At 45.4% G+C, this 21,851-nt stretch overlaps 1 protein-coding gene across 1 annotated transcript in view; it reads right to left on the minus strand.

Annotated features, from left to right (window-relative positions):
• Positions 1 to 21,851, minus strand: part of CPNE8 (copine 8) — a 468,537-nt gene that overhangs the window by 247,780 nt on the left and 198,906 nt on the right. The window contains exon 5 of the mRNA XM_073573517.1: positions 14,689 to 14,728. Coding sequence (XP_073429618.1) covers positions 14,689 to 14,728 — 40 coding nt within the window. The remainder of the gene's footprint in view (positions 1 to 14,688; positions 14,729 to 21,851) is intronic.

Raw genomic sequence — 21,851 nt, forward strand, 5'->3', positions numbered from 1 at the left:
CCGGGTCAGCAACTCTAGCCGGTCAGTGTGGTCACCAAACCCAGGTAGTGTTGAAAAGTCCACGAGAAAATCCAAACCCTGGGATAAGCTAAGTGTCTACTGTGATCCTGTGTGTCTGAGATTCGGGTGAGAGAGTTGGTGGAGACTGTGACTTGATTTGTAGCTGCTGAGACACCGATAACAAGACTGAGTCTCTCTGACTAAGTCAGATCACGTCCCCGCACCATGCGGAGGTTTTGACTTAGACGGGATATCACAGGTGGTTTCCTCTGAAAAAGCTGTCACGGTCCCCGCACACACACACGGAGGTGTCAGCTTAAGGGAGGCATCACAGGTGAATCCCTCGGCTGCCACAGTCCCCGCACACACGCGGATGCGGCAGACTGGGGGGATATCACAGTTTGATCACTGGAGAGATTATCACGGTTCTCGGGTGCACACGGAGGGGTGATAATCTAATGGGATATCACGGCTCCCGTCTCCCAGCAGACGGAGGGTGATACATCCCGTTGCTAACCAAAGTGCCATGGGTGATTGGCAGTTACCGGTTGTCAGCAGCTGTTTGACGTGTCGCAGAAGGGCTTTCGATCTCTCTCCCCGGACGTCTATATGTGAATTTATTGCAGGTTTCCGCAAAGATCTGAAGCAGATTATATTTTGGACTCTGTTTTTCCCTATTTTATCTTTTATTTTGCATTTTTGGTAGAGGCTTTTGTTACTGCAGTGTGAGAATTTTCGGGAAAGCTGGGTCTTTTTGAGCATATCAATGTTTGTTTTTTTTCCTCTTCATGTCACTGAAAGACACAGGCAGAAAAAAGAGGAAGTTGGGTGCCTACATTCTACATTAACCGTTTTATTGTTGGTTTAAAGTTTTATATACTATATACTTTTTGATTTTATCAATTTTTTGGGGGTTTCATCCTTTAAAAAATCTTTTTAAGGAAGAAGAAAAAAAAAAAAAAAATTTTTCCTTTTTTTATCTCTTTTAATTTTTCTTCCGGGTTTTTCTTCCACGTTTTTGTGACATATTTTATCAGTTTTTTTTAAGTTTTAGTTTTCACTTCTTTCTTCCAGTTTTGAATTTTGAATTTTTACCTGATATGGTAATTCCTGTGTTATCTTGCCAATTTTTGATTTTCCATATTCTTGTTTTCTTTTTGTTCCCTTTTAAGCAGGTTAAAAGGGGTTGCAAAGGTTTAATCACTTACCTTTTTTTTTTTTTTTTGACGTTTTTGGAACAGACACAGTAGGTGTTATTCAGAAAGTTAAGCATGTCGGTTTCTACGGGCAGCTCCATATGCTGTACAATGGCATAATGTATTGAAAGGAAAAAAGGGAAGTAGCTAGTTGAGCTCAATTGCAGTCTGCATTTCTTAAAGTGACAGAGCATTTAACAGCGCAGTAGGTGCTAGCAGATAGTGTGAACAAGACAGGATTGTTTTTTTTTTGTTTTTACGTGTAGGAAAAAGTGTTTTCATAGTAATCTGTGCCGTCTGAGGAGGACCACAGGTCGAAGAATGCCTTCCGTGATGGCGGGGGGGGGGAGCAGTCCGCCCCCCCATCTTCTCTCTCCTCACTCTTCCCTCCTCCCATCTCCCTCCTCCCTCTATCTCCGCTATTTTCACAACCTCCTCCCCTCTCTCATCTATTTCTCCTCCCATACCTCGTCCTCCCTCACCATCTCTCCCTCCTCTATCTTCTTCACCTCTGCCTATCTCTCCTCCCTTTCCATCTTCATCACCAACGCCCACCTCTCATCCCTCTCATCCACTGCACCCGTCTCCTTTTTCCCTCCTCCTTGTCTTCACCATCTCCCCCACCCTTTCTTTTTTCTTCTTTTTTCTTCTTCTTTCTCACCCACCTCTCAGTTCATCGTCACCCGCTGGCCCAGTGCCAGATCCAGACAATAGAGTGTCCCTAGTTCCACAGGGGACTCTCTCTAAAGAGACAGTTATGTCACCGGGAGAAGAAAGTGAATCACTCCCCACACATGACAAAACAGGTGCCCTCCCAATACAACAGATAGCAGAAGGGAGGTGTGGGCCATCAGACACTGCACCTGCTAACTCTGAGACTGAAGATCCTATGTGCCACACGGAGCTCCAGTCTCAAGGGGGGGGTGCACACACACACACAGAAAGACAATCACACAGTGGCACAGTTCCTCCTCTGATGAACATGAAGAGGAGATTATGCTGCATAGTAGGCAGGGGCAGATAGAGCCAGAACTATTACACTATGTGCCCTTCACCCCTAGTCAGGTGTTCAGTATTCTAAAATCATGAAGGAACACCTCAAGCTTCCATCAGAATTAGATGTGCATTCCTGGAAACCAGGATCAAAGCTAATTGAACAGCTTAGAGAGTGGGCCAACACCAGACAAGCACTGAGCCTGCATAACATGAGACAAGCCGAGACAGAGTCTCTAGACAGGTTTCATGGCAGAGTGAGGCAAGTATTCCAAATTTTAGGCTTCACTATTCATGATCAGATACACGGACAGATGTTGGCACAGGCCTTTGTGCATGGACTAAGAGAACCAATCAAGAAACTACTGATAATGGCCAGGCGAGTACAGGACAATAACAGTAGATGTCCTGCTTACAGTAGCCAGAAGAATTGAGTCCCTCCCAGGAGTACGGAGGACAGGCCCTCCCGTGATGGCCACTGACGTGGAGGAGCAACCACCCTGCAGAGACAGAAGACCTGTCAGGTGTTTCAACTGTGGCAACTTTGGCCATTTCCGGAACCAGTGCACAGCACCCCGGCAACCCAGGTCATCATGCGGAGGAGTACGCCAAGAAAGAAACACAAAAGACAATGAAGAACCCTGTCCATAGGACAGAGGCAAACCAGGTCCGCCAGACGTCACGCCCCTGACATGTGAAACCCCATCAGCGGACCCAATACCTCAAATCACTGGGGGGCTGTCATATCTTTCCTTGTGGACACTGGTGCAGTCAGAAGTGAAAATCCCCAACACCACCAGTCTATCAGAACACTCTGTCTCTTGTATGGGGATTTAAGGTCAAGACAGACGTTCCCCAGCTTGCAAGCCCCTAAGCATGAGGACACTGCCAGGTCACTCCATCCTGTTCCAGTTTACGGTGGAGACCTGCCCACCCCACCTGATGAGCGCAGACCTACTGCAGGAACAGAAGGCGACCAAAGTGTCCCATGAAGATGTGACCTTGACCACCTCTCCACCCCAGGCCCAAGACGAATCAATCATGCTGGTGGCCCTACAAGAGCCTCGCTCGAACAACCGGTGCAAGCCTACCCAAGGAGGTGCTGGACATAGCACCCAGAAGCCTATGGCCCAAGGGAGACTTCAAGTTGCGCCAGTGCGGGTGTCACTCAAGTCTACAACCCCGGACGCTCCGAAGGCCCAGCATCCGCAGCTCATCACCCAGAGCTAAACTGACTCTGACCAGCTGGAGGTCTAAGTGGAACTGCTGTTCAAGAAACGGCCTAAGAACTTTGGCATGGGCCAGGAAAACTCTCAACCCAGAGGGACCACACCCGCTTCGTGGAATGGCTGCACTGCTTCCGGCTCCAGCGCCAGAGGATCATCTTGGACAAGATTCTGAAGGTGCTCCCTGAAGTTAATCTAGGCCCTGGACCAGAAGACAGCCACTCAGCTCCTCAAATTGGCTAACAAGATGCTGACCAGAAATCAAGCTGGGTGAAAGGAGCTGCTGCTGGCTGGTAAAGAAGATGCCCCAGCAAAAAGACCCCCTGTGAGAGCAAGAACTGGCAGAGCAGCAACGTAAGTTCTGCAAAACAGAGTCCAGGGTTGTCAAAAGCAAGTTCCTGAAGACACCGTATCGCCCACTAGACGAAACACTTGACAGATGACCGGAGGGCCGCGGAGGAGAAGATGGCTCCCTCAACAACTCCGAAGATGCAGTCCTTCCTTAGTCTAGTCTCGTACTGCAGAACTTGGATCCCTGGTGCTCCAGGCTTAATGCAGCCTCTGTACAATTGCATCAACGCATTGCAACCTTCATCTCGTACAGGAAACTGAAAGACTTCATAGTCTCTGCGCCAACTCTAGGCCTCCCTGACTACGAGAAGCCATCCCGTCCTGACCAAAACGGAAAAAGAAGGACCAAGATGGAGAAGGTCATGCTACTGGCCAGGCTTAAAACAGACCCACAGAGGAAAACCAGGGACCTCTAGACTACCTCTCAGCTGGCCTGGATCCAGTTGCAAGGGGGGGCCCTCCTGCATGAAAGCAATACCCGCAGCACACGCCCTCCTGACAAGGCTGCTCTCCACCACTCTTCAGTGCTCTCAGCCGTTACCTGTCTCTACTCCCACTCCCAAGGGGGGATGCGGATACGGACCCTCAGATGAAAAATCTGCAAGATACCGTACATGGCTCCAGCCTTGCAAATGATGAAGGAAAGTTCCACACGGGATGTGCAGCGACCAGCAATCAAGACATTCTATGGTCCAGAAGGTTGTCAGCCCAAGAGCCCAAGAAACAGAGCTGATAGAGCTGATGAAAGACCTGCCAGATTGCGAAGAACGAAAACTTCCAGGTACTCGCATGACATGGCACCTGACTTGGGACCCATCTGGGCTGCAAGAAACTTCATCACAGCAAGCGGATCGACCGTGAAGCACCATGGAGCCATCAGAGACCTGCTGGACGCTCTTCAACTACTAAAAGTGGTGGCAGTGCTGAAGGCCAAGGCACACGGAAAACTGAACACAGTAGAGACACGGGGCATCAACAGCAGACGTGGCAGCCAAAGAAGCAGCCAGAGGAAGACAATATGGAAGATGGGAGAGGTCGTAGAGCCGGACGGCTACTACATGACTACTGAAGACGAGAAAACCTGCAAACAGAAGTCAATGGGAAAACCATTGAAGATGCCATCTCTGAATTGGACAGAAGTGCGGCCTCCTCCTCCACCAGTCAACAAGCTGAATCACTTCCAGGACGAAGACTCTGACGTGGATATGAATTCTGAGGCAGAAGAATGGTGCCCACCTCTACCAGAAAGGACGTATTTGATGGAGAACATACCAGAAGATTGTCCTCCACCACCCTCTCGTGGGGAAGCTTCTCCTCCAGCACAGTCCTACGATTGGCAGTCCACGGCAATACTCCCCGAGACGAGCTGCATGAGCCCGAAGGCATCCCAAGGCTACCACAGTTTGACCTTCCCCCTCATCCCCGGAGAATACCGGCTGGACTGGTACCAATGCAAAGAGTCCCAAGTCCTCCTCTGACGCAGTCTAACCCAAGTCTTCATACAGAGGGAGGCGCGGACATAGACGGAACCACAGCTAAAATACAAAATGACTTCCTGAAAACCTGTACAAGAAGTAACAGGATCAGACTCGGAAGGAGGAGAAGAAAAGCTGGATGCTGAAGGCCAAAAGCACTGGGCTCCAAGAAACCGTCTACCTCAAAACATCTACCTCAAGACAGACCCAGTCTATCTCAAAGTATGTACCCTACTGTGGTTCAATGGGCACATGGCCTCCACACAGAATTGAAGACACAGATGAATGACCTGATTGGACTCAACTCACACCTAAACAGCGAAGATTCCCAGCAGCTGTTCGGCCACCGACAAATTTAACATCGGACAAGCGGGAAAAGTTCCCCCACATCATCTGGCCTGAAGACTTCCCAGTAAGGAACCAGTTGGCGAAGAATACTGCAAAGAAGCTACTCTCAAAAATAGTGTGCAGATATGGGGTTTCCAGAAGCAATAGCAAGTGATCAGGGACCCCCATACACAGCAAACCTTACACAAGGGATCTGATCAGCAGTAGGGTCAGACGTAGACCTACACACTACTCACCGTCCCACACCATAGACTAGGTGGGACACTTAAGAGCAGCATGCCAAAAAAATTTGCCCAAGAGACAGACAAACCCTGGCACTAGACACTCCCGTAGGCTCAGAGAAAGCGGTCACCAATATGAGACTTTATTTGGGTAAAAAACCCAGTTTAGGGGTATTCTTTACTTAGCAGTTGACTATGCAATATGATACTTTGTCTGCATGTGTAATTGAATTTATCAAGAATTTTGCTAATGTCCATTCTTGAGTTTCTCTCCCTCATTGCCAGGTCCAGATTCGGTGCCTGGTATGCACGTCCTGAAGTCAGGAGACTGCTGAGTGTTGGTGAAAAAAAAACGTCTGTAAAGAGAAGCACTCGATCCCAGATCCGAAGGCCCTTCTCCAAGTGCTGACGCCACCGACCTGGAGGGAAAACCCCGCCTGGATCCACGCATCGCATTGCAGGAAAAGGCCTTCATACCAGAAGATACACCTGAGCTGGAATGATGCTGTGGATGACCTCCCTGACTGAATAAATAACCTACCTGACGGAGAATGCACATGCACTGACTGCATAGACTGCTAACTAAGAGACTTTGATTACATTGCACCACACCCCCTTTAGGGACAGATCTCCTGACTGCCCATTTGCGAAAAGTCTGTACAGAGGATGATGTATGCACTAGGCATATGTCAGTCCACTGGCAGCATAAAAGAGTTGCGGCGCTTTGGGCCAGGAGCAGGGTTTTAGGGCAAGTGATATCTAAGGGGGGATTGTTATGGAAATATATATGTATTTCATATAGATCTCACTTGCCTTCTATACTGCTATATACTCATATATACTGCACACAGATACATATTCACAGTTTGAACCTTATAACTAGTTGGTGGAAATAACCTGCTACCCAGTCATCTCATTGTCTTGTGATTTGAGAAATATCTAGCAGACAACAGGTGGTTCAGTTGCACGGGATTTCTGAGAACATTGTGTCGGAGAGAGGAGTCCAGTTTCCTTCCAGATTTTGGAGAGCTTTTTGTTCCAAACTGGGAATTCCGTTATCTTTCTTCTCTGCATTTCATCCTCAGACCAATGGGCAGACTGAGAGAACAAACCAGACTTTGAATTTCTATTTAAGATGTTTCATATCTGCTGATCAGGATGATTGTGTCTCATTTTTGCCCTTGGCCGAATTCGCGCTAAACAATAGAGCTAGTTCTGCCATTTTGATGTCGCCATTTTTCTGTAACTTTGGGTTTCATCCTCGATTTTCTTCAGGGCAAGTGGAATCTTCGTCCTGCCCAAGTGTGGACTCTGTGGTTGAGAGAATGCAGCAGATTTGGGACCAAGTGGTGGATAAGTTGTCCCACTCTCAGGAAAAGGCTCAGCAGTTTTGCAACCGGCATAGGACCATTGGTCCCCGGTTTAAAGTGGGTGATATGGTTTGGTTGTCGTCAAAGAATATTCCTATGAAGGTTGCGTCTCCAAAATTCAAGCCAAGATTCATCAGACCTTATAAGATTTTGGAGATCCTTAATCCCGTTTCTTTTCGATTGACTATTCCAGTTACGTTTAAGATCCATAACGTGTTTCATAAATCTTTGTTGAAGAGGTTTGTGGAGCCAGTAGTTCCTATGGCAGCGCCTCCTGACCCTGTATTGGTTAAAGGCAATTTGGAGTATGAGGTAGAGAAAATATTGGATTGGCTAGATGGAGACTCCAGTACTTGGTCAAATGGAAGGGTTATGGCCAGGAGGATAATTCTTGGCTCTCTGCTTCTGACATTCATGCCGAAAGATTGGTTCGTGCTTTTCACCGGGCCCATCCTGATCAGCCTGGTGGCGTGGATGAGGGTTCGGTGACCCCTTCTCAAGGGGGGTACTGTTGTGAATTCGCTTTCTGGCCTCCCTCTGGTTATTACTGAAGGTAGTTGGGCTGGTCAGATTGACAGAGGGGTTGCGAGTTCTCTTTCTGGGCTCCCTCTGGTGGTTACTGGAGGTAATGGAGCTGATCTGATTGACAGGGGCTTGCCACCTGATAATGATGATGACGATTGGAGATCTGGGGTTTCGGATTGGGATTTAAGACATCCGACTCCCTCTATCCCTGGTGGTGATTTGCTTCCTGTTCCTCCTGAGGTCTGATTTCTCCAGCTCTGTCCCTGCATGTTCAGCTAAGTGGTTCATTTGCTATTCTGTTTGTATTTGATCTGGTTTTGTCTATCTCTTCTTGGTACGGGTCAGCCAGCTCCGGCTGGGGCTGTGCTGAATCACCACCCATATGTTACTACTTGTGCCAGTTTGTTTTATCCACTGTTAGATTGGTCTCTTTTTGCTCTGCTTTCAGAATATACCAGAATGATGACATAGTGGGGGGCTAAGTCGTGTGACTTCAGTGTTTTTTGCATCAGACGTGTTGGACTTTTTGCAGGGTTTTTTTGCGTGATTGCAGACAGTGTCTTTCCTTTCCTGTCCTGTCTAGTCAGTGAGGGCCCCATAATTTGCTCAGTCTATTTTCCTGCCTGTGTTTGTGTTTTCATCTTGTCTCACCAACAATTTATGTTTGGGGCCATCTATTCCTTTGGGGTCTGTTCTGGGGCAGTTTAGATTTCCCTTCTTGCTTAAGGCTTAGTTAGCTCTCCAGCTGTGCCGAGGCGTCTAGGATAATCGTAGGTATGCTCCACGGCTACTGCTAGTTGTGTGGATAGGATCAGGGGTCTGCAATCCGCTTAGGTACCAACCTCTCTGGTTTTCTGTGGCTTAGCCTGGACATGTTCTCCTCCTCGGTGACCCATTCATAACAGAGAACCCCACTGCTGACACAGACATACAAATAAAAATGCTAGACTGCAGTTTGGCAAAATTTACCTGAAAGCGAAAATCCTTCTGGGAAACCGTCTTATGGACAGCTAAGACCAAGATAGCTTTTTTTGGTAAAGCACATCATTCTACTGGTTACAAAAACATAATGAGGCCTACAAACAAAACGAACACAGTATCTACAGTAAAATATGGTGGTGATTCAAAGATGCTTTGTAGTTGCTTTGCTGCCTCCGGCACAGGATGCCTTGACTGTGTGCAAAGCATCATAAAATCTCAAGATTATCAAAGGATTTTAGGTCGCAATTTGATGCCAGGTGTCAGAAAGCTTGGTTTGTGTCTTAGGTCATGGGTCTTCTAGCAGGACAATGATCCCAAACATACTCAAGAAGCACCCAGAAATTGATGTAAACTAAGAAGTGGAGAGTTCTGAAATGGACATCAATGAGTCAGGATCTAAATCCCATTGAAAACCTGTGGAAAGATCTTAAAATTAAAATTATTGTTGGGAGAAGGCACCCTTCAAATATGAGAGACCAGGAGCAGTGGTCAAAAATTCAAGCTGAGAGGTGTAAGAAGCTTGTTGATGGTTATAGGAATCAATCAAGTGATTGCAGTTATTTATTCCAAAGGGTGTGCAACCAAATATTAAGTTGAGAGTGCCAGCAATTTTGTCCTGCCCATTTTGGGGATTTTGTGTGAAATTATGTACAATTGGCCTTTTTTTGTGTTTTTTTTGTTATTCCAATACACATAGAGGAAATAAACATGTGTACAACAAAAAAAATGTGTAACTGCAATAATTTTCTGGGAGAAATACTTCATTTTCTGGAACATTTTCAAAGGTGCGAACACTTTCGCCCTTAACTACATGTGTAGCTTTTATTACAAAGACCCATATATTATCCCATGCTTTGTGCATATATTGACAAAAATATACAGTTTTATCCCAGCACTACATTATGCAGCAGCACAGTAAACTGGAGCTGTCAATTGCACTGCAGAAATTCGATCCAAATGCACATTCATGTACTCAGAATGGAAATATTTCAGGTGGTACAGAAACTATTTTCTTACTTTAGACATACAAGTTTCATTTTTTTATTATACTATGCTGCAAAATAATTTTCCCTTACAGCAAGTTACATTCTTGGACAACGTCCTTGACTAGTACAAGTATATGTTACTAGCTATGAACCCGTTCTACGCCCGGGTGGCATTTTTATTGGTATATGGTCTCCCATCCTGTTATGTGCTGCCCCCCTCCTATCCTGGTATGCATGGTACCCCTGATCCCTATCCTGGTATTCATGGTTCCCTCACCTCTCAATCCTGGTATGCATGGCACCCCATTCCTAATCCTGGTATGCATGGTCCCCTCACCCTCCAATCCTGGCAAGCATGGTGCCCTCACCCCCCAATCCTGGCAAGCATGGTGCCCTCACCCCCCAATCCTGATATGCATGGTCCCATCACCCCCTTATCCTGGTATGCATGGTCCTCTCACCCCCCTATCCTGATATGCATGGTCCCCTCACCCCCCTATCCTGGTATGCATGGTCCTCTCACCCCCTTATCCTGATATGCATGGTCCCCTCACCCCCCAATCCTGGTATGCATGGTCCTCTCACCCCCTTACCTGGTATGCATGGTCCTCTCACCCCCCTATCCTGGTATGCATGGTCCCCTCACCCCCCTATCCTGGTATGCATGGTCCCCTCACCCCCCTATCCTGGTATGCATGGTCCCCTCACCCCCCTATCCTGGTATGCATGGTCCCCTCACCCCCCTTTCGTGGTATGCATGGTCCTCTCACCCCCCTTTCGTGGTATGCATGGTCCCCTCACCCCCCATTCGTGGTATGCATGGTCCTCTCACTCCCCTTTCGTGTATACATGGTCCCCCTCACCCCCCTTTCGTGGTGGTATGCATGGTCCCCCTCACCCCCCAATCCTGATATGAATGGTCCCCTCACCCCCCAATCCTGGTATACATGGTCCCCCTCACCCCTATTAAACTGCACACATAAAAACAACATTAATACTCACTTTTCTTCCCTGTGTCCAGCGCTGTCCCGTTCTGCCGGAGGCCGGGGGGAGGAGTGTCTTCAAGAAAATGGCAGTGGTAAGCGCAGACTGCGCAGGCACTGATTCATGTCTGGAGTGGGCATGTTGTGGTGCCGTACTCAGCGCCTGCGCAGTCCTTGCTTTCCACCGCCACTGCAGTGTGTCTTCAAGAAAATGGGAGCGGTAAGCGCGGACTGCACAGGCGCCGATTCTGGCGCTACAACCCGACCTGTCCAGACATTACCTGAAGACGCAAGGCCTCGCCGGCAACAGCAACACTGGGTTCGGTAAGGTGTTGCGGAGATCACAGTTTGCGTTCAGTGCTTACGCATACCGCGATCTCCTGGGGGGATGCGTCACTCTGTGGGGGATGCATCACTCTGTGGGGTCCAGACTGCGCAGTCGTGTCACGTTTGCGCAGTCTATAAAGGCTTCAGACAGAGTGATGCTCTCACGGTTATATTATAGATACTTGCATTCCTAATATTCTCTACAATGCATGAAAAACCTGTCAACTAAGATCAAGCAAATAACTATTGTATACTTTTTAGACAGTTCCTTCTCAAATAGCACTATAAAAGCATATGACTGTATGTATGTATGTATTAAACCCACATCAATTAACCCCTTTCTGACTTCGGGCGTACATTTACGCCAATGTCGGACTCCGGCGGTAAGACCACATCTTTCCCAGCACATATCAGCAGTTTTGAACAGCTGACTTGTGCCTTGGGTAAAATAGTGATCCACCCACAGCTATTAACCCGTTAAATGCCACAGTCAAACTCTGACAGCGGCATTTACCACATGCTTCTGGCCATTGGGCCAGAAATCCACCCATCAGTGACCCCATCACGTGATTGCAGGTCTCCTGGAGACCTCTATGGTTGTCACTGCCGGATTGTTATAAGCGCCACCTGGTGGTCGTCGCTCATAGCAAGTCAGCTACATACAGGGGATCTTTTGGCAAGGAGATCTTTTGGCTACTCCATCTGCACTGTGGCGGCACTGTGGTGGGGATCGGCGGCTCCTGTTTGTTCAGCGTGGGGGCGCTGTGCTGGGGGGCGGCTGCGGAGGCTCTCTGTCCAGCGTCGGGGCTCCTCCGGCATTTCCCCAAAGCCCGGAGGCCCAGGCAGCTCCACTGTTGCGATGTGGTGGCCTTGGGAAAATGGCCGCCGGAGCCCACGCATGCTCAGATTCAGATCTCATCCAGAGATCTCGGGAGACGAGATCTGAATTTGAGCATACACGAGCTACGGCGGCCATTTTCTGGGAGGCCACCGCATCGCAGCAATGGTGCTGCCTGGGCCTCCAGGCTTTGGGGAAATGCCGGAGGAGCCCCGACGCTGGACAGAGAGCCTCCGCAGCCGCCCCCCAGCACAGCGCCCCCACGCTGAACAAACAGGAGCCGCCGATCCCCACCACAGTGCCGCCACAGTGCAGATGGAGTAGCCGCCGATCCCCAGCACAGAGACCCGCAGACAGCACCGCTGCCACCAATGAGGTAAAAGAGGGATGATAACTCCACGTACACCCTCCCTTTGTCATCGGGACCAGTCCCCCACACTCGGCATATAAGATGACACATGGCATATAAGAAGACCCCACGACTTAAGAAAATTTTCTATTTTAGCTGGAAAAGTTGGGGGGTTGTCTTATACACCGGAAAATACGGTAGGTATATATATATATATACATATATATATATATATATATATATATATATATATATATATATATATATATATATATATATATATCTCTGTTCAAACACCCCCCTTTCGCCCCATTCAAAATAAAACAAAAATAAAATCAAACACACACATATTTGGTATTGCCGCGTTCAGAATCACCCAACCTATCAATAAAAAAAAGGATTAACCTGATTGGCGTAGCGAAATAAAAGTCAAGACGCCAGAATTACTTTTTTTGGTCGCCGGGACATTGCATTAAAATGCAATAACAGGCGATCAAAAGATCGTATCTGCACCAAAATGGTATAATTAAAAACATCAGCTCAGCAAGCAAAAAATAAACCCTCATCCAACCCGAGATCACGAAAAATGGAGACGCTACATGTATCGGAAATGGCACAATATATATATTTTTTTTTTTTCAACAAATTTTGGAATTTTTTTCACCACTTACCTAAAAAAGAACCTAGACATGTTTGGTGTCTATGAACTCGTAATGACCTGAAGAATCATAATGGCAGGTCAGTTTTAGCATTTAGTGAACATGGTGAAGAAAAAAAAAAAAACAAGTGTGAGATTGCACTTTTTTGCAATTTCTGCGCACTTTGAATTTTTTTTCCCAATTTCTAAAGCTCTGGTCCTGAAGGGGTTAACCAGAGTCTAGGGCAGATCTATACAGTGCATTTTACTCTTTTTACCTTGCTCCACTCTTAATATTTTCATAATCCCATTCCTAAATTTTCCTTCCCCTCTCCTTACCCATGTATATATAGCTTTAAAAAACCCAATAGAACTCCCTCTCCCACACCACTTCCTCACCTTGCCCCCTGTCTGTTGGTGTTCCCCAAGGCTCAGTTCTAGGATCCCTACTCTTCTCCATCTACACCTTTGGCCTGGGACAGCTCATAGAATCCAACGGTTTGCAGTATCATCTCTATGCCGATGACATGCAGATCTACCTATCTGGACCTGACATCACCTCCCTACTGACCAAAATCCCACACTATCTGTCCGCTATTTCCTCTATCTTTTCTGCTCGCTTTCTAAAACTGAACATTGACAAAACTGAATTCATCATCTTTCCCCCATCTCACTCTACCCCTCCACCAGAGCTATTCATCAATGTCAATGGCTGCTCACTTTCACCAGTCCCGCAAGCTCGGTGCCTCGGGGTGATCCTTGACTCTGTCCTCGCTTTCAAGCTACATATCCAAGCCCTTGCCTCCTCCTGCCGACTCCAACGCAAAAATATTTCTCATATCTGTACATTCCGTAACCAAGAGACTGCAAAAACTCTTATGCACGCCCTCATCATCTCCCGCCTCAACTATTGCAACCTTCTACTCTCTGGCCTCCCGTCTAGCACCACTCCAATCTATCCTAAACTCTGCTGCCCGACTAATCCACCTGTCTCCTCGTTATTCCCCAGCCTCTCCTCTCTGCCAAGCCCTTCACTAGCTTCCTAATGTCCAGAGGCTCCAATTCAAAACCCTAACTATGACATACAAAGCCATCCACAACCTGTCTCCTCCATACATCTGTGACATGGTCTCCCGGTACTTACATACACGTAACCTTCGATCCTTTCAAGATCTCCTTCTCTACTCCCCTCTTATCTCTTCTTCCCACAACCGCATACAAGACTTCTCATGTGCTTCCCCCATACTCTGGAACTCTCAACCTCAACACATCAGACTTTCATCTACCATGGAAACCTTCAAAAGGAACCTGAAGACCCACCTCTTCCGACAGGCCTACAACCTGCTGTGATCCTCAGTCTACTGAACCGTCACACGATAGACTGTGAGCCCTCACGGGCAGGGTCCTCTCTCCTTCCGTACTTGTGTGTGCCTTGTATTGCTCATGTTTATTGTTCTTGTCTATGTATGCTCCTTTTTCACATGTAAAGCGCCATGGAATAAGTGGCGCTATAAAAATGCGCAATAATAATAATAAAATGTTTTGAAAACCAAACAGCAGCTATTGCTTCTGCTGACCTGTCTTGTAATATAACACATGGATTCCCCATGGATTTCAGTTTGTGCCATGTGATAGTTTAGTTTTATCTACAAAATCAACACTTTCCAGACCTTCAATTATTAAAATTGAATGTGGTGTCCATTCCACAATTGGCTTAAATTCTTGGAACTCATAACAAAAGTGGTATTCCAAACAAGAAAGTGACTGATATTTACATAGTTAAAATGGTCACATTGACTGCTATATTTAATTTTCACAACAATCACTACACAGAAACTTTTCTTAATAACATTTTAATATTGATAATGGAATTTTGACTTACATGTTTTGATAAATTGGGACTCTTTGAGTCAACATCATACCTAAAAAATAAAGCAAAGAAAATGGATTTGAAAAGATGAATTATCACATTATTTTCAGATTGCATCCACATTGACTAAATAATAAGTACAGTAATATTATTTGATTCATTCTATCCCACAGTAATAATGCAAGAAATGCACTATTTGTACCATGACTAAATAACTATCTACAGTTGTGTGAAAAAGTGTTTGCCCCCTTCCTGATTTCCTATACTTTTGCATGATTGTCACACTTAAATGTTTCAGATCACCAAACAAATTAAAATATTAGATAAGATAATCTAACACAAAGTGCAGTTTTTAAATGAAGGTCTTTATTATTAAGGATAAAGAGATCCAAACCTACAGGTCCTTGTGTGAAAAAGTGAAGCCCCCCACACCTTAAAACATAAATTAACTGTGGTTTAACTGTGGTTTATCACATCTTTGGGAAGCCGGGTTCAAATTCCCATTGACGACTCATCCAAGAGTTCACAAAAGACCCCACAACAACATCCAAAGAACTGCAGGCCTCACTTGCCTCAGTTTAGGTCAGAGTTCATGACTCCTCCATAAGAAAGAGACTAGGCAAAAATGGTCTGTATGGCAGAGTTCTAAGACGAAAACTACTTCTGAGCAATAAGAACATTAAAGTTTGTCTCAGTTTTTCCAGAAAACATCCTGATTATCCCCAAGACTTTTGAGGGAATATTGTGGACTGACAAGACAAAAGTTGAACGTTTTGGAAGGTCTATGTCCCATTAGATCAGGTGTACAAGTACCACAGAATTTCAGAAAAGGAACATGAAACCAACAGTAAAATATGGCGGTGGTAGTGTGATAGTCTGGGGATGGTTTGCTGCTTCAGGACCTGATGACTTGCTGTCATAAATGGAACCATGAATTCTGCTCTCTACCAAAAAATCCTATAGGAGAATGTCCAGCCATCTGTTCATGACCTCAAGTTGAAGCGCACTTGGGTTATACAGCAGGACAATGATGCAAAACACACCAGCAAGTCCACCTCCGACTTCCTCATACATGGCTCATGTTTAAGTGATACATTTTCTTTGCAGGTTTATGTGATACAAGTGTATATGGGACTGACCTGAAACTGCAATTAAGCACAGTACTAAGCTTGGTGATGTATTCAGTACAGGAATACATCACCAAGCTTAGTACTGAGATGGTTCTGATCATGTAACAATCCATAACATGCTTGATATTAAAAATGAAAAATCCTCAAAACTTAGTTTTGAGATTATGAGGAGGATTTGGTTGAGTTTCTGCTCCAAAAACTCAGTTTAAGTTTGGATGTGTTCACATTGATTTTTTGGACCAGAAACTCACCAAATCCCTCTCAAATACTTAAAACTTGGTTTTGTTGATGTGATATATAAATACCCTTTTTGCGGCTCTTCGGATTGGTTCAATATGAAACTGTGGCCCTTGGACAAAAAATGGACCTAATCACACCTAGTATCCTCCGATACATATTACTTATAAGAAAGAAGCCTAATATAAATTATTATTATTATTAAGCATTTATATAGCGCCATTTATTCCATGGCGCTTTACATGTGAAAAAGGGAAATATAGACAAGTATAATAAACATGTGTAAGACAAGGGACACACAAGTACATAAGGCGAGGGGACCCTGCCCGCGAGGGCTCACAGTCTACAGGGATGGGTGAGGATACAGTAGGAGAGGGTAGAGCAGGTCATGCAGTGGTTCAGTAGACCGAGGAGCATTGCAGGCTGTAGGCTTGTCGGAACAGGTGGGTCTTCAGGTTCTTCTTGAAGGTTTCCGTTGATGGTGAGAGTCTGATGTGTTGCGGCAGAGAGTTCCAGAGTATGGGGGAAGCACGGGAGAAGTCTTGTATGCGGTTGTGGAAAGAAGAGATAAGGGGGGAGTAGAGAAGGAGATCTTGAGATGATCGAAGGTTGCGTGCAGGTAGGTACCTAGAGACCATGTCACAGATGTATGGAGGAGAAAGGTTGTGGATGGCTTTGTATGTCATGGTTAGGGTTTTGAATTGGAGCCTCTGGGCCATAGGAAGCCAGTGAAGGGCCTGGCATAGGGAGGAGGCTGGGGAATAGCGGGGAGACAGGTGGATTAGTCAGGCAGCAGAGTGTAGGATGGACTGGAGCGGAGCCAGAGTGCTAGAGGGGAGGCCAGAGAGTAGGAGGTTGCAGTAGTCGAGGCAGGAGATAAGAGTATGCACTAGTGTTTTTGTGGTTTCGTGGTGGAGGAATGAGCGGATCCGGGAAGTTTGAGGCGGCAGGAGGAGGCGAGGGCTTGGATATGTGGTTAGAAAGAGAGCGCATAGTCGAGGATCACCCCAAGGCACCAAGCGTGCGGGACTGGGGAAAGAAAGCAGCCATTGACATTGATGGATAGGTCTGGTGGAGGGGTAGAGTGAGATGGGGGAAAGATGATGAATTCTGTTTTCTCCATGTTCAGTTTGAGAAAGCGAGCAGAGAAGAAGGCTGAAATAGCAGACAGACATTGTGGGATTTCAGTCAGTAAGGAGGCGAGGTTGGGTCCAGATAGGTAGATCTGCGTGTCATCGGCATAGAGGTGATACTGCAAACCGTAGGATTCTATGAGCTGTCCCAAGCCAAAAGGTTTAGATGGAGAATAGTAGGGGTCCTAGGACAGAGCCTTGAGGAACACCAACAGACATGAGGTGAGGAGGTGGTGTGTGAGAGGGAGACACTAAATGTTCGGTCTGTTAGGTATGATGAGAACCAGGATAGGGCCAAGTCTGTGATGCCAAGAGATGAGAGAGTCTGTAGCAGGAGGGAAATGTAAATGATTTTACATCAAATTTAATTCTATAAATATCATTAATTTACCCCATTACTTCAATCCAGTTCAAGTTCTTGTTAGCGTGACACCTAAAACAATCAGACGATTGTTTAGCTCCAAGTTTATGGAACATTATTTGTATTTGTATAATAAGCTCTATGTAATATAAAGTACAGGGTGGGCCATTTATATGGATACGCTTAAATAAAATGGGAATGGTTGGTGACCCAGATCAGCGGGCTGAACTTGTAGAATGGGCAAAACAAAAATTGGAACAGGACCCTCAGTTTACACAGAACATTTTGTTCAGTGATGAGGCTAACTTTTTTGGGTGGGCCATTTACAGTCATATGTTAAAGTTTGGGCACCCCTATTAATTTTAACCTTTTTTCTTTATAACAATTTTGGTTTTTGCAACAGCTATTTCAGTTTCATATATCTAATAACTGATGGACTCAGTTATATTTCTGGATTCAAATGAGGTTTATTGTACTAACAGAAAATGTGCAATCTGCATTTAAACAAAATTTGACCGGTGCAAAAGTATGGGCACCCTTATCATTTTCTTGATTTGAACACTCCTAACTACTTTTTACTGACTTTCTGAAGCACTACATTGGTTTTGTAACCTCATTGAGCTTTGAACTTCATAGCCAGGTGTATCAAATCATGAGAAAAGGTATTTAAGGTGGCCACTTGCAAGTAGTTCTCCTATTTGATTCTCCTATGAAGAGTGGCATCATGGGCTCCTCAAAACAACTCTCAAATGATCTGAAAACAAAAAGTAGTCTCAGACATTTAACCTGTCAGTTTCCACTGTGAGGAACATAGTAAGGAAATGGAAGAACACAGGTACAGTTCTTGTTAAGCCCAGAAGTGGCAGGCCAAGAAAAATACAAGAAAGGCAGAGAAGAAGAATGGTGAGAACAGTCAAGGACAATCCACAGACCACCTCCAAAGACCTGCAGCATCATCTTGCTGCAGATGGTGTCACTGTGCATCGGTCAACAATACAGCGCACTTTGCACAAGGAGAAGCTGTATGGGAGAGTGATGCGAAAGAAGTCGTTTCTGCAAGCACGCCACAAACAGAGTCGCCTGAGGTATGCAAAAGCACATTTGGACAAGCCAGTTACATTTTGGAAGAAGGTCCTGTGGACTGATGAAACAAAGATTGAGTTGTTTGGTCATACAAAAAGGCGTTATGCATGAAGGCTAAAAAACACAGCATTCCAAGAAAAACACTTGCTACCCACAGTAAAATTTGGTGGAGAATCAATCATGCTTTTGGGCTGTGTGGCCAATGCCGGCACCGGGAATCTTGTTAAAGTTGAGGGTCGCATGGATTCAACTCAGTATCACCAGATTCTTGACAATAATGTGCAAGAATCAGTGACGAAGTTGAAGTTACGCAGGGGATGGATATTTCAACAAGACAATGATCCAAAACACCACTCCAAATCTACTCAGGCATTCATGCAGAGGAACAATTACAATGTTCTGGAATGGCAGTCCCAGTCCCCAGACCCGAATATCATTGAACATCTGAAGGTAATTTTTAAAGGCGGCTGTCCATACTCGGCGACCATCAAATTTAACTGAACTGGAATTGTTTTGTAATCAGGAATGGTCACAAATACCTTCATCCAGGATCCAGGAACTCATTAATAGCTACAGGAAGTGACTAGAGGCTGTTATTTTTGCAAAAGGAGGATCTACGAAAAATTAATGTCACTTTTATGTTGAGGTGCCCATACTTTTGCACCGGTCAAATTTTGTTTAAATGCAGATTGCACATTTTCTGTTAGTACAATAAACCTCATTTGTATCCAGAAATATAACTGAGTCCATCAGTTATTAGATATATGAAACTGAAATAACTGTTGCAAAAACCAAAATTCTTATAAAGAAAAAAGGTTAACATTAATAGGGGTGCCCAAACTTTAACATATGACTGCATATGGATACACCTAAATAAAATGGGAATGGTGAGTTTTCTTGCGAAAGGTGTCTTGCATTTAAATCTGCTGCAATGACTCGGGTACTGCGTTCACCAGACATCAACACAATTTCTATCCGCTTCTCATGTGTTAACCTCTGCAACATGTCAATGACTGAAAACAAAGAGAAACTTGTAAATAACTCATGAAAGAATAAAGTTATGTTAAAACCAAGCACACCATTGTTTTTCTTGTAAAATTCTCAATGTTTGATGTGTCACATGACCCTCTTCCCATTGAAAAAAATAAAGTTGAATCCAAAATGGCCGACCTCAAATGGCCGCCATGGTCACCACCCATCTTGAAAAGTTTCCCCCTCCCATTTACTAATGTGCCACAAACAGGAAGTTCATATCACCAACCATTCACATTTTATTTAGGTGTATCCACATAAATTGCCCACACTGTAGTGAGAAATTCTATAAATTCTATATAGAAATACATGCAGCTGAACGCTCCGCTCCCGAGTGACTGCGGCAGTGCCGAGTATTAAGATGCAAGACTCGTCCGAGTTTCTCGCAAGTGAGTATGAGCCCTAAGACTGAGGGTGAGAGGTTACCCAGCATTCTAATTATATCAAACCATTTCTCATCAGTTATTGGTCCTGTATCATCTGACCATTTTCCTCATGTATGCACACAGTATCATTTTTTTTTTTCATATTATTTTGAATGTTTCCCAGTAAAACTGATAGGAGTCTTATTCAAAGTGTTTTTGAAGCATTTTTATGCGAATTTGCAGTAAAAAGTCTCTTCTAAATCCACGTAAAAAAACTGTGTGAATAGGCCCTAAAGAGGAAGAGGTAATGCATGCATTTGGCTCTCTAAAGTAAATCAACTTTTTTTTGCTAAACTCCCATAAACTACAGTGGAGGGAGCCAAAGATATCAAAGGCTACCTGTCCACATACTACTGTGACACCTCAGAGTCCGGTTGTCACAGTGACATTGCCTCCCTCTAAGAGGTGAAGTCATACTTGGAGGCAGAAAGGGGGCCCCCATGCCAGGTAACGTAGATTAAATCACAATTCCTGCTGCAGGTCAGAAAAGGGAGCTGCCTTATAAATTCTGGCCAGCAGATGGGGTTGGTGAGTCAGCTAGAAGTGAGCTGAGGGGGTTGTCATGGAAACGAGAGCAGATGAGAGCTGTGGACAAATGACAAGACAGTTAAACATGAGGTAAAAAGATCTTTCTGGAAGATCCTGTCAGTTAGAGACGGAGAGCTGATCTGACAGGAGGGGAAGGACGATAGCAGAGACAAAGAGGCTCTGGGGAAACTAAAAAACTGAGTATAGTAGACCCCAGAGCGAAGCGCTAATAGAGAGAAAGGGACGCCAGAGTCCTGGGTGGGCAGGAGCTGTAGGTCCTGCCGCCGAATCTGGAAGTACAGGGGATTATAAACTCCTGAGCGTCATTGAACACCTGAGGGCACGGCAGCAGATAAGGAGCCCGGGGCTGACGGAGAAAAAGGACGGTACCCATGGAATAGGCTCATGCTGACAGCCGTACAGGTTAGTGAAATCATCACGCAATTGAGGGTCGCAGCTTAGTTATAAACAGCAGAGACCCACACACAAAGCGCAGAAGGAAGGTCCTAAATCCCCACCTGGCAAGGTGGATCCCCTGAATGCCTGCAGGCGAGCCGGACTCAAGCCATCACCTGTATGTGGTACTCCGGATTGCAACCAGTTGCCAGTAAAAGGTAAAGAAACTGCACCTCTCTGTGTCCTTCTCTCATTACCCTGCATCCCAACGTTCACAGCCATCTTAACTATTAATCAAACATCTTTGCCCTGGGACTATTGCTCTACCTGTGGAGAGCTATTTTCACCTCAGATGCGACACACCAACAGTCTCAGGGGAACAAAACCGCAGTGCTGGTCACCTCTGACCAGAATACCAGAGGTGGCGCCACGTATTTAATCATCTATAAACTTTATCTTCATTTTTACCACATCTAACAACATCACAAACAACTTTCCTCTCTATTTTATTATTTAATGGACGCCCCAGGGTCACGGACCAGGTCGCCGCCGCCGTGACACCGTCCCCCATTGAAGTCATAGTAACATAGTTAGTAAGGCCCAAAAAAGACATTAGTCCATCCAGTTCAACCTATAAAATTCTGTCAGAATAAATCCCCAGATCTACGTCCTTCTAAAGAACCTAACAATAACTATAATATGCAATATTGTTACGCTCCAGGAAGACATCCAGGCCTCTCTTGAACCCTTCGACTGAGTTCGCTATCACCACCTCCTCAGGCAGGGAATTCCAGATTCTCACTGCCCTAACAGTAAAGAATCCTCTTCTATGTTGGTGGAAAAACCTTTT

The sequence above is a fragment of the Dendrobates tinctorius genome, unplaced genomic scaffold, assembly GCF_039654945.1.
Source record: "Dendrobates tinctorius isolate UK_male_01 unplaced genomic scaffold, ASM3965494v1 ptg000035l, whole genome shotgun sequence".
NCBI classification, from domain to species: domain Eukaryota; kingdom Metazoa; phylum Chordata; class Amphibia; order Anura; family Dendrobatidae; genus Dendrobates; species Dendrobates tinctorius.